Source organism: Enoplosus armatus, chromosome 4 (assembly GCF_043641665.1).
Source record: "Enoplosus armatus isolate fEnoArm2 chromosome 4, fEnoArm2.hap1, whole genome shotgun sequence".
NCBI classification, from domain to species: domain Eukaryota; kingdom Metazoa; phylum Chordata; class Actinopteri; order Centrarchiformes; family Enoplosidae; genus Enoplosus; species Enoplosus armatus.
Window position 1 is genome coordinate 13927294 of NC_092183.1, and position 9070 is coordinate 13936363.

The 9070-nt window shown below is 41.0% G+C and overlaps 2 protein-coding genes across 2 annotated transcripts; one reads left to right on the forward strand and one right to left on the reverse strand.

Moving 5' to 3' along the window:
• Nucleotides 1–343: 343 nt before the first annotated feature.
• On the reverse strand, nucleotides 344–4315 carry tcn2 (transcobalamin II). Its single transcript, XM_070903905.1, has 10 exons — nucleotides 4297–4315; nucleotides 3948–4015; nucleotides 3328–3517; nucleotides 3005–3174; nucleotides 2291–2443; nucleotides 1584–1756; nucleotides 1295–1469; nucleotides 1017–1197; nucleotides 814–932; nucleotides 344–692 (listed from the first exon to the last, which is right to left on the reverse strand). Exons 2-10 carry the CDS (start codon nucleotides 4003–4005, stop codon nucleotides 631–633), a joined length of 1281 nt encoding a protein of 426 aa, XP_070760006.1. The 5' UTR covers nucleotides 4006–4015; nucleotides 4297–4315; the 3' UTR covers nucleotides 344–630.
• A 1064-nt stretch (nucleotides 4316–5379) lies between these two features.
• Nucleotides 5380–8429, forward strand: ccdc117 (coiled-coil domain containing 117). Its single transcript, XM_070904857.1, has 5 exons — nucleotides 5380–5525; nucleotides 5655–5705; nucleotides 5808–6080; nucleotides 7122–7268; nucleotides 7421–8429. Exons 1-5 carry the CDS (start codon nucleotides 5383–5385, stop codon nucleotides 7659–7661), a joined length of 855 nt encoding a protein of 284 aa, XP_070760958.1. The 5' UTR covers nucleotides 5380–5382; the 3' UTR covers nucleotides 7662–8429.
• The last annotated feature ends 641 nt before the right edge of the window (nucleotides 8430–9070 follow it).

Here is a 9070-nt window from a genome sequence, read left to right on the forward strand (position 1 = left end):
CAAAATGTTCTCATAACTTTTCCAACTGTTAACAACCTGCATGAAAATGTGAGCTATAAGAAATTACTTTTTAAAAGTACTTTATGTTTGGATCTCCATTGGCAGCAGATTGTCTTACATTACTTACATTAACAGTGCTTTGCATACATGCAATAAAAATCGAATTACACCCAAATTGCATGGTTTTGATTAGCAATGTAACTTTGTAAAGAAATCTAATATAATCTATTAATTTAATCAACTGTCTCTTTCTTATAATTCATATTTTGTTTGTATCAAAAACACAAAACTACAGAAAACTCTTCATTTAAAAAGTAATTTTTATTTGTTTAAAAAAGCACAATCACGCTTTGAATAAACATTTCACACTCTAACAATCCATCATAAAAAAGCATTACAATTTACATACTAAAGTTAAAATATTCACAGCAAAGTCTGTTCAATTAGTTCTGAATTACACTTTTCATTCAAGCTTCAAACCTACTTGAAATGCAAAAACCACTTCGACCATTTATTCAGAGATGATGGCAATAGACAATTTAAGTATAATCACTGGTTAAAACAACGAAGGATAGAAAAAACTCAAGACTGAACTGCTTTTGATCCTGTTGCATCAGCAGTGATTGACTCTCAGTAGCTTGTGTTTTTAATGGTGATCTTTTGAGCCGTTTCGATCTTGAAATCGCTGACACCTGAGGGAGCAAACCAGGTTTTTTTTAAAAAAATTTCATGAAATTAAATCAGCAGATCAAAGAAATAAAGAGAAGTGAGTCACAGTGTAATGTGTGTGTGTGTGTGTGTGCGCGTCCTCACCCTGACTGAGTGCAGTGCCATCAGAGGAGAGATGCCAGTATCTGCGGTCGCTCTGTCTGGCCTGCTCTCCATTCACTGCACTTAAGAAAGGTCCCCACAGGCTGGACTCCTTCTCAAACCTGCCAAACAGCATCAAATGGTATTCAATGTAGGCAATCATACAGGATTTAAAAAAAAAAAAGCTTTACACTTTATGTACTCACGTGAAGCCAACATTTTTCCCCTTGAGAAGTTCAAGGGCCTCCAACAGAGAGCTCCCCTTTGGCGTGTTCACAGAGTAGACAGCAGCTGCTCCGCTGGACGTCACCACTTCCACCATCACAGTCACTTTGGTCTCGCTTGGTAAAACCACCACAGGATCTAGGGGCTCCAGCACCAGAGTGTCTGTAAGAAGACACTCACCATGACGAAAAACTGTGACAATACAGGCACTACCTGAGATCACAGTGACCACAGGGGGTAGAAATAACGCTGCACATACCATCCTCATCGAGGCACATCTTGCTTTTAACTGTCAGGTAGGATGTCTGGTGGAGAGCTGGCAGGATCTGCGATATAGCCATGGGGTTGTGGTATGTGTTGCTTCTGGCGTCTGTCCTCATGGCCTCCATTGAGGCCGCACACTCTGCAACTTGGCTGCCCATTGCCAATAAGGCCTTGAACACAACACATCAGTACATTTAAGCTGCAAAGATTTTGTTCTATGAGGTTTCATGCAGGGAAAGAGGCACAGGGAGCTGAACAAAACAAAAAAGGAAAAAGATCCTTACTTGAACTGCAAGGCCTGTGCTGAACTCATTGCCAATATGTCCGTCAGTCCTACGGGAGGCCAGGAGCTTCTGGTTTATCTTGCTGAGGGCTGTGTCAAGCTCAGCAGCATTCTGCACATGAGAACCAGCGTCCTTCACACACTGGAGTGCCATTCCAGCCATGGCATAGGTATCTAGGGAGACAAAGTAGGATAAAATATGCATAGTTTAACTTGAGGCACAAGAAAAACAAAACAAGAAACTGAGATGTTACCAAGTCCTCTCACATATGAACATTGTGGGGGTGTTAACACAACTGAGGCTAAGGACTGCGTACACTTTCCCACCCTGAACCTTAATTCTGGCAAATTTCTGCGAGATGACCTGTCTGAAATATGACTCTGAAATATGTAATGCAGCACTGGTTTTATCTGTCGCACTATCTCACTCCACCATAGACAGTTTGCAGGCTTACATCTTTGTCCACGGTTTAGAGCTCAGTCGTATTACAGCTCCAGATGCTACTGTATCCAAGCAACTGTCATGTCCATATAGTGAGTGTAAAACCTGAAGAAAATTATCTATCTCATGTTTTGGGTATAGTTATTTATCCTAAATTAATTGTAAACAGCCGTGAATGGTAAGTAGACTATTGACAATTTATGCCATAAGAACTGAGATGCATCCTTGCCTGCATACTTCCTGCACATCATTTAGGTTTCACTCACCAATGCTCTCAGAGTCTCCGTGGGTGAAGTGCTCATGTTCTACTGCCTTGATGAGCTTGTTGCTGACATGGTGGTTGACCCTGACGTCGCTCGCGCAAAGAGCGAGCACACCCAGAGAGTACTGGTAATAGTTGGTCAAAGGGCGGTGACTGACTGTGTAAAAAGAGAGAAGAAATAAAAGAAACCAAACTATATTAAAACAGGACTTCACAGTAATGTTCAAGAAGTTAAAAGGCGCTTTATCTTCTCCAATGCCACCTCAAGTTTTATTTCAGTTTGGATGGGATTAGTCAGTAGTTGCTCTCATGGCTAATTGCATCAAAACAAAATTAATAAAAACTAAAAAAGCAGAATTCTTGGACAAAGTTCAACCTAAACACATTGACACACACTCAAGAGACATCACAGCTATAAAGCCATTATGAAAATAAGATGTATTGACAATGTTTGCAGATAACATAAATACTAAATATATAAATCATAAAATGTTGAATTATTGTATTTTTATTGAGCTAATTCAGCCCAAGCTGTTCCTAACTGGATTTTCTTTTTGTCAAGAGTTTACACTTTTACATACATTTACTTGGATTTCCTTTCTGAAGAAATATCCGCACTGAATAAACTTTGGACTCTTTTTGTAGCACAATGTAAAACAGGATGGTGAACACTTTTTATGACAACCGTTGGCCTCCAAAAGGTCAAAGGAAAACCTACAGGAAATATGCTCTTTTTCTTGTTCCATCTGCCTCTTCAGGTGCGTCAGCAGCATCTCACTCCTCTCACTGACGGTGAAGGTGACTGTGTTGAGGTCGTAGCAGGAGGACTTCAAAGCCAGAGTGTACAGCGCCAAGAGGCCAACCACAGACTGGCTGTTAGCGAGAGAGCTGACAGAGACACAGGAGACTAGAGGTCCATTTGAGAACATCAAGGAAAAATATAAATTCGGTGGACATACAGATTTAAAATAACGAGACATTTGTTGCGTCAAAACAATGAGCAACACTGAATAATGAGGGCATTTATAAACAGTGCACTACCTTTGAATGTCATTGTGCAAATTATTTTTCAGTCTATTCAGGTGTTCGCTCTCCTTGGCCAGGTTGTGGTGATTGGAAAGCCGTAATGCCAAGTGGACACTGGGATTGGGGAGTCCTTCCTGCGTCTCCAGAGAGCGAAGGAGATTCTTATTGAGTGACAGGAGCAGCTCGCTGTTGGACCCTTCAGTATCTGGATTTAAATATAAAAAGAAAAAAATGTTTCTCACTCTCTCTTGCTGACATCACTGTGAACTTTTGAAGCATTGCAAAACCAGAACTGCAGCATCAGCAGTCACAACAGAAGGAAACAAAGACTGTGGAGACTTAACAATTTAATAATGATTTCATTGCTTTTGTTTCCAAGTATTAGACTTAATGTCTCTCCTTTATATTTTACCCTCATCACTGGAGACCAAAAAGGTGCCAACGGTCTCTGGAATTTGACAATTGCACAACTTTTGTCAATGTGCAAGCAATGCGAAGGCCATTCCAATCCATGAAGTGGGAAATCAGCGAATGTCCAGACCAGTGAGTCAGTGTATTTGTAAACTGGGTTCTTTCCAGATTTCAGTCAAGGTTTTTAATGATCGGCGATACCTGAATTTATAAAAAATACATACCACATGGTTTGCCAGAGGAAAAAGCCAATAGGCCTGTGATTATGACCAAAGACAGCATTCTGGACAACCTGTTTGATAACATAAACAGTGGAAATAAATCAATATATTTGCCTAAAATGTTTACGTAACAACACAGATATAGTGTAAAACAGGGAGATCTTCTTAGTATGAATCTGAAAATAATTGCAGTATAACTATAAATTAGATACATAACAGTCTACTCAGCGATGTTAGGCAAATATTCTAGGTTAAGGTAAGGTAGATAAATAAGATGTTATAATACTGTCAAAGCAGCTTAGTAATTAGCTTGTAAACGTTTTACATGTTGCAGTAAACAGTGGTGTCTTACCTCCTCAGAGAGACTCCAGTGTGAAGAATCAGGGCTAAGTAACAACGCAGGCAGAGACAACAGCTTCTAGTATTTCACAGTCACATGACTCGTCATTTGAGATGACAAAGCGATGTAAAAAGGAAGAGGGTCCCTTTAAACACCAGCTGTGGGTCGGACCATGAACAGGAAATTGGAGACAAGTGTCTTGTCAACCACACATACTCTTCGATAATACGAACATAAAACGAGAGGCAGGTGTCTATCTTACTTTATTCATATCGTCTTCCGGTCACTGGCTGCCGATCACTCGGAGTTAAATTGACCTTTCAACGATGTAGCTACAACTGATGTTAACGTATCAACAACTTCACCTGGTTAACTCTGCCTCTGTATCTCACCGAGTGTTTTCACACAAACAAGACTTTGTAGTACATTGGGACTACAATTCCCACAATTCACCTAACGTAATTTACGCACTTTCTAGAACCCGATCGACTCTTCTGGCGAGACTCACTTTTTCAGAATAGCCAGCTAACGTCAGTTTAGCCCAGCATACCTTTCAGGCAGTACACGCCACAGGGGCCGTTCATTTGGGGGCTAATTCTGCTTGCAGTTGGTGTCATAACAATAGGTCAGTAAGACTTGGGCATGCAGGGCCTGTTGTGCTAAGGGGGATATTTCAAAGGAAAACAATGCGAACTGACGGAGACTAGCTAACAAAACACCAACAACAAACATAGCAAGGGGCAGGGCAGCTGCACAGGTCGGTCTGTAACGTTGTATGTCTCTGTTTAACTTATGCAAAGTTGTTATTCAGCGCAGGGATGAAGCTGTCATTGTGTATTACCGTGTCACGTTATAGTAATAGCCAGTTTTATCCGTAACGCCGCACTAACGGTGACATGCAACGATGGCTTTGTAGCTAGCTAGATAACCAGCCAGCTGTCCTCATGTAGACATATTTATAACTTGTGCGTCATGTTGGTTACAGAAAATACCTTTATCAGCTTATCTGACTGGTATCAATATTGATCTTCCAGATCAGATGCATTTGTAGTTATATACCCGTGTGTCTCTTCAAATCATTTCATCGACTGGACCACCATGCATCATTCTGCTCCCTCAAGCAGTGAAGTGGGGTTTCTGCCAGCCATGTATTCATTTTCAGGCCCCACAAGCCTTCCTGAATTTGATCTCGGACCCCCAAGTACGACTGGCCACCTACAGAGAGCAACACTCTCAAACAAGTATGGAGCTGATGATTTGGGGGTTGTAAATTCCCTCCATGCATTTGTCAGAAATACATAGGCAACAAATACCTTTTCAGTCTCAACTGCGTGTTCTGTTTTTGACACATCTGTGTCTCTGTCCCACAGCAGCTGGGAGACAAGATGCCTCAGAAAGCACAGGAGGAGAGTTGATGATGAGTAAGTGAGAGATGCACAGAAAAAGCAGTCTTACTTAACATTTAACAATGTGTGGGATAGTCACATGGGAGTGTTATGATACATCTTTTAATGTTTTCTCAGGGGATGCAGTGCCAAAAGGAGGAGGTTAATGTTTGAGGCAGAAGTGGACATTTCAGAGAACTCAGACACTAGCACTCGCCATGACTGGCCTTCAGTAAACAGCTGCCCTCCTCTGTCTGCACAACAAGCCAGCCCTGCCCTTCCACAGCCCTGCCCAGCGCCTCAGCCCTTGACTGTGCCTCAGCCCTCCTCTGTTCTGTCCCGACCCGAGACAGAGAGCTCCTGCATGGAGATAGAGGCGGCTCAGAGGAGACTTCAGGAGATCGAAGACAGGTATGCAACATGTGGGGTGTGTAAAAAAAAAAAAAAAAAAAGTAGCAAAAACTGCCAACTTTCTGACTGCTTGTTTGAGAGAATTAGACTTCAAAGCGACACTTCATGACCAAAAATCCTACCTCCAGTTAGCCATCCTAGAATCACAATCACAATATAGTAGTTCAAAGTAGTGTTACTTGCCCCTGCTATTCCAGACATTTTTTAAACGGTTAAGTGCTGTTCTGCGATTGGAATGCTCTTCCAGAAAGATCCAGAAAGAACAGGAGGCAGGAGTTTATTTTGAAATGCATTTGGCGAGAGGAGGGGTACGCCCTGGAAAGGTCACCAATCTACTACAGATCAGAATATCCACAGAGGGGACTTTGATTAGGCTGACGAGTCCTGCTTTAAAATAGAACCAGGCGTCTATGCCCTCATACGCTTTAAGGGTTTGTTTAGTATAACATTGCTTGCCTGGTGAGGATAAATTGGTGATTATTTAATATTATAATTTACTGTCTTGCCATATTATTGTTTTGTGGCTAAATTATTGTATTAAGATGTTGTGACAGGTCACTGCTCTAATGTCCAAATAGATGACAAACAAGTTCAAATTTCAGATCTTAAATCTCTGAGAAAATGTTTTAATTAAATGATTTTGAAATACTCGATTCATGATTTTGAATACTTTGGTAACTTTCATCACTTACCAGTATGAATAATGATGTCTTGCTGTGATAATTATCTTGTAATACATTTGTCCACATCACCCACCCCTGTATATGCATGTACTGTGGATGTCAGGCAAATGTTTCTGCCAAATTTCAAACACAGTCCACAGACTGTTTGGTATTTTCAGTTGTCATCGCAGATGCATTGTTGAGATGTTTGCTGGTTTCCCTCTTAGTACTGCAGCTGTCCCCGTTGATATCAGCCACAGTGGGTTTGTTTTGCCATTCAGTGGCAGCGATGGGTTTGGGGGTTGTATCACATGTGACGTCAACACGTACTGTACCCTCTATTCCTATAAGTGAACACTGTGATTTTGATGTATCACAGAATAACGCTGGAGGATGATGATGAGGATGAAGATTTGGATGTAGAGCCAGCCCCGAGACGGCCAGTGCTGGTGATTTCTGACAGTTTGAAGGAGGGTCTACAGCGCGGCATCAGCGACATCCTGCCCCACACAGTAGCCCAGTCTGTGTATGTTCCCCTCGTTTTGTTCTTGGAAGGTTTAGTGTTGAATGAAGTAACGTTCCTCACATTCCACTGGCGAGAGTTTCCGCCTTGAAAAGACAAAATTTTCTCCCCTGCTGTTTTTGTTTGTCTCACCTTCTTCTTCCTCTTACTTCTAGGAGCCATTCCTGCATGGAGTTGGTGTTGTGGCGGCCACCAGACGATCCCTTCTGTCGGAAGCGAAAGGGCTCATTACAGAAACAGCGTAAGCAACAAACAGTGTCTCGACAACCCCCGACACCGTGTCCATCTCCCACCCCTCTCAGTCCCCTCGGCCCCCCCAGTCCACCTGCAGACACACACTCTCTGTACAGCTTTCCTGTGGCCCACAACTCTGGAGAGGAGGACATGGAAATGTAATAGTGCGTGATGACTTGAAAAGCCATGCCAAAGATGGGACATGTAGTCACACAAAAGACGTTAAAGGACTCAGAACCACTTGAAGTTGGTCAGGCATGTTGGCTTTACATGAATATCGTGCTGTTGTGGACAGTTTGTGCAACACATCTTTTGCTTTACAGTCACTCAGTTTAGGTTTTCTGACTATAGTCACAGGCAACTCAATGTAAGATGTAACAATAACGCTGACTTAATTAATACGTTTTGTTGATTTAAATCTCCAAGGTAACCGTGATTATCTCAAGACTTTGAAAAGTTCTATAGAAAGCCTTACATAACCAGTTTTGTAAAACTTGCAACAAACCTGTGCCCTTAGAAATAAGACAATTTGTGCATAATTTTGCCAAAGTGTGGCCAACAACACTGATGTACTGTAAATATGACTTTGTTAAACATCAGCGTGCAGCACCTGAATTTTTTCAGTTGGACCCATTTTTTCAGTTTTTATGTTCAGCTTCTGGGCCTCGTTAAGGGGACACTACAAGTTGTTCCTGTGTGTTCACATTTGCTCACAGCACGACTTCCTGCTTGCAGTTGTACTTGTTGTGGTAGAAAGGTTATCTTCCTGTAGTGCTTAGCAAGTACGCCGTCTGTGAGCCGTCGTGGAAATGCACCTTTTTATGATTTGAATGTATTTTCATATGTACATTACCAGAATTGCAATCGGCCATCGAGTGTTATTACTTTGTATTTGTTTTCAAATAAACTCTTGTCCCTGTAGAGATTCTATATGGCATAGTTGGTTTTCATTGGATAAAATGTTGCTTGAATTTAGTAAAAGCAGTCCCCTTGTTGGGGGAACGATGTCATGCTTTTATCATTACATAGTGTATGTTAGGGAGAGAAAGGGTCCCAGGATTAAACCCCTGTGGGACGCCTTAATATTATCTAATAGCATACATATTGAAAACAATTAGGTACGTATGATTTTAACCAGTGAACTATTAGGTTATTGAATGCAATAATTGTCATTTTCTGTGCATTTTCAGATCAATTAGAGCCATTTGTCTTTAATGAGGCTGATTTTATTCATTAGCTATGTAGAAGATGGTTTCTTCAACCAAGACTGATACTGACGGTCATCTTTACATAAATACATTCTCTTTTTTAACAGTTTTGATACCACGGGAACTGATAACACAACTACTCCAGCCTGCTTTAACACCTTGTTAACAGAAGAAGCATGGCTGACAAATAGAAAATATATATAATATAAATATATGTGTGATAGTGGATGTGATTATAGGAAAACTATCTTTTAAAACTCTGTCATCAGTCCCAGTTGACTTTTATGTATTAAGATTACAAATGTTCACAAAGTTGATAAAGATGTTTAAAGGGATATTAAATGCTAATCAAATCATTCTGTT

Bases quoted from the DNA above. Each gene is read 5' to 3' on its own strand.
- tcn2 (XM_070903905.1), bottom strand. From the start codon at position 4,005: ATGCTGTCTTTGGTCATAATCACAGGCCTATTGGCTTTTTCCTCTGGC. The intron at 3,518-3,947 runs GTATGTATTTTT...ATTTAAATCCAG, and splicing joins TTCCTCTGGCAAACCATGTG to ATACTGAAGGGTCCAACAGC. The intron at 933-1,016 runs GTGAGTACATAA...GCTGTTTGGCAG, and splicing joins GGGAAAAATGTTGGCTTCAC to GTTTGAGAAGGAGTCCAGCC.
- ccdc117 (XM_070904857.1), top strand. From the start codon at position 5,383: ATGCATCATTCTGCTCCCTCAAGCAGTGAAGTGGGGTTTCTGCCAGCC. The intron at 5,526-5,654 runs GTATGGAGCTGA...TCTGTCCCACAG, and splicing joins AGAGCAACACTCTCAAACAA to CAGCTGGGAGACAAGATGCC. The intron at 6,081-7,121 runs GTATGCAACATG...GATGTATCACAG, and splicing joins CTTCAGGAGATCGAAGACAG to AATAACGCTGGAGGATGATG.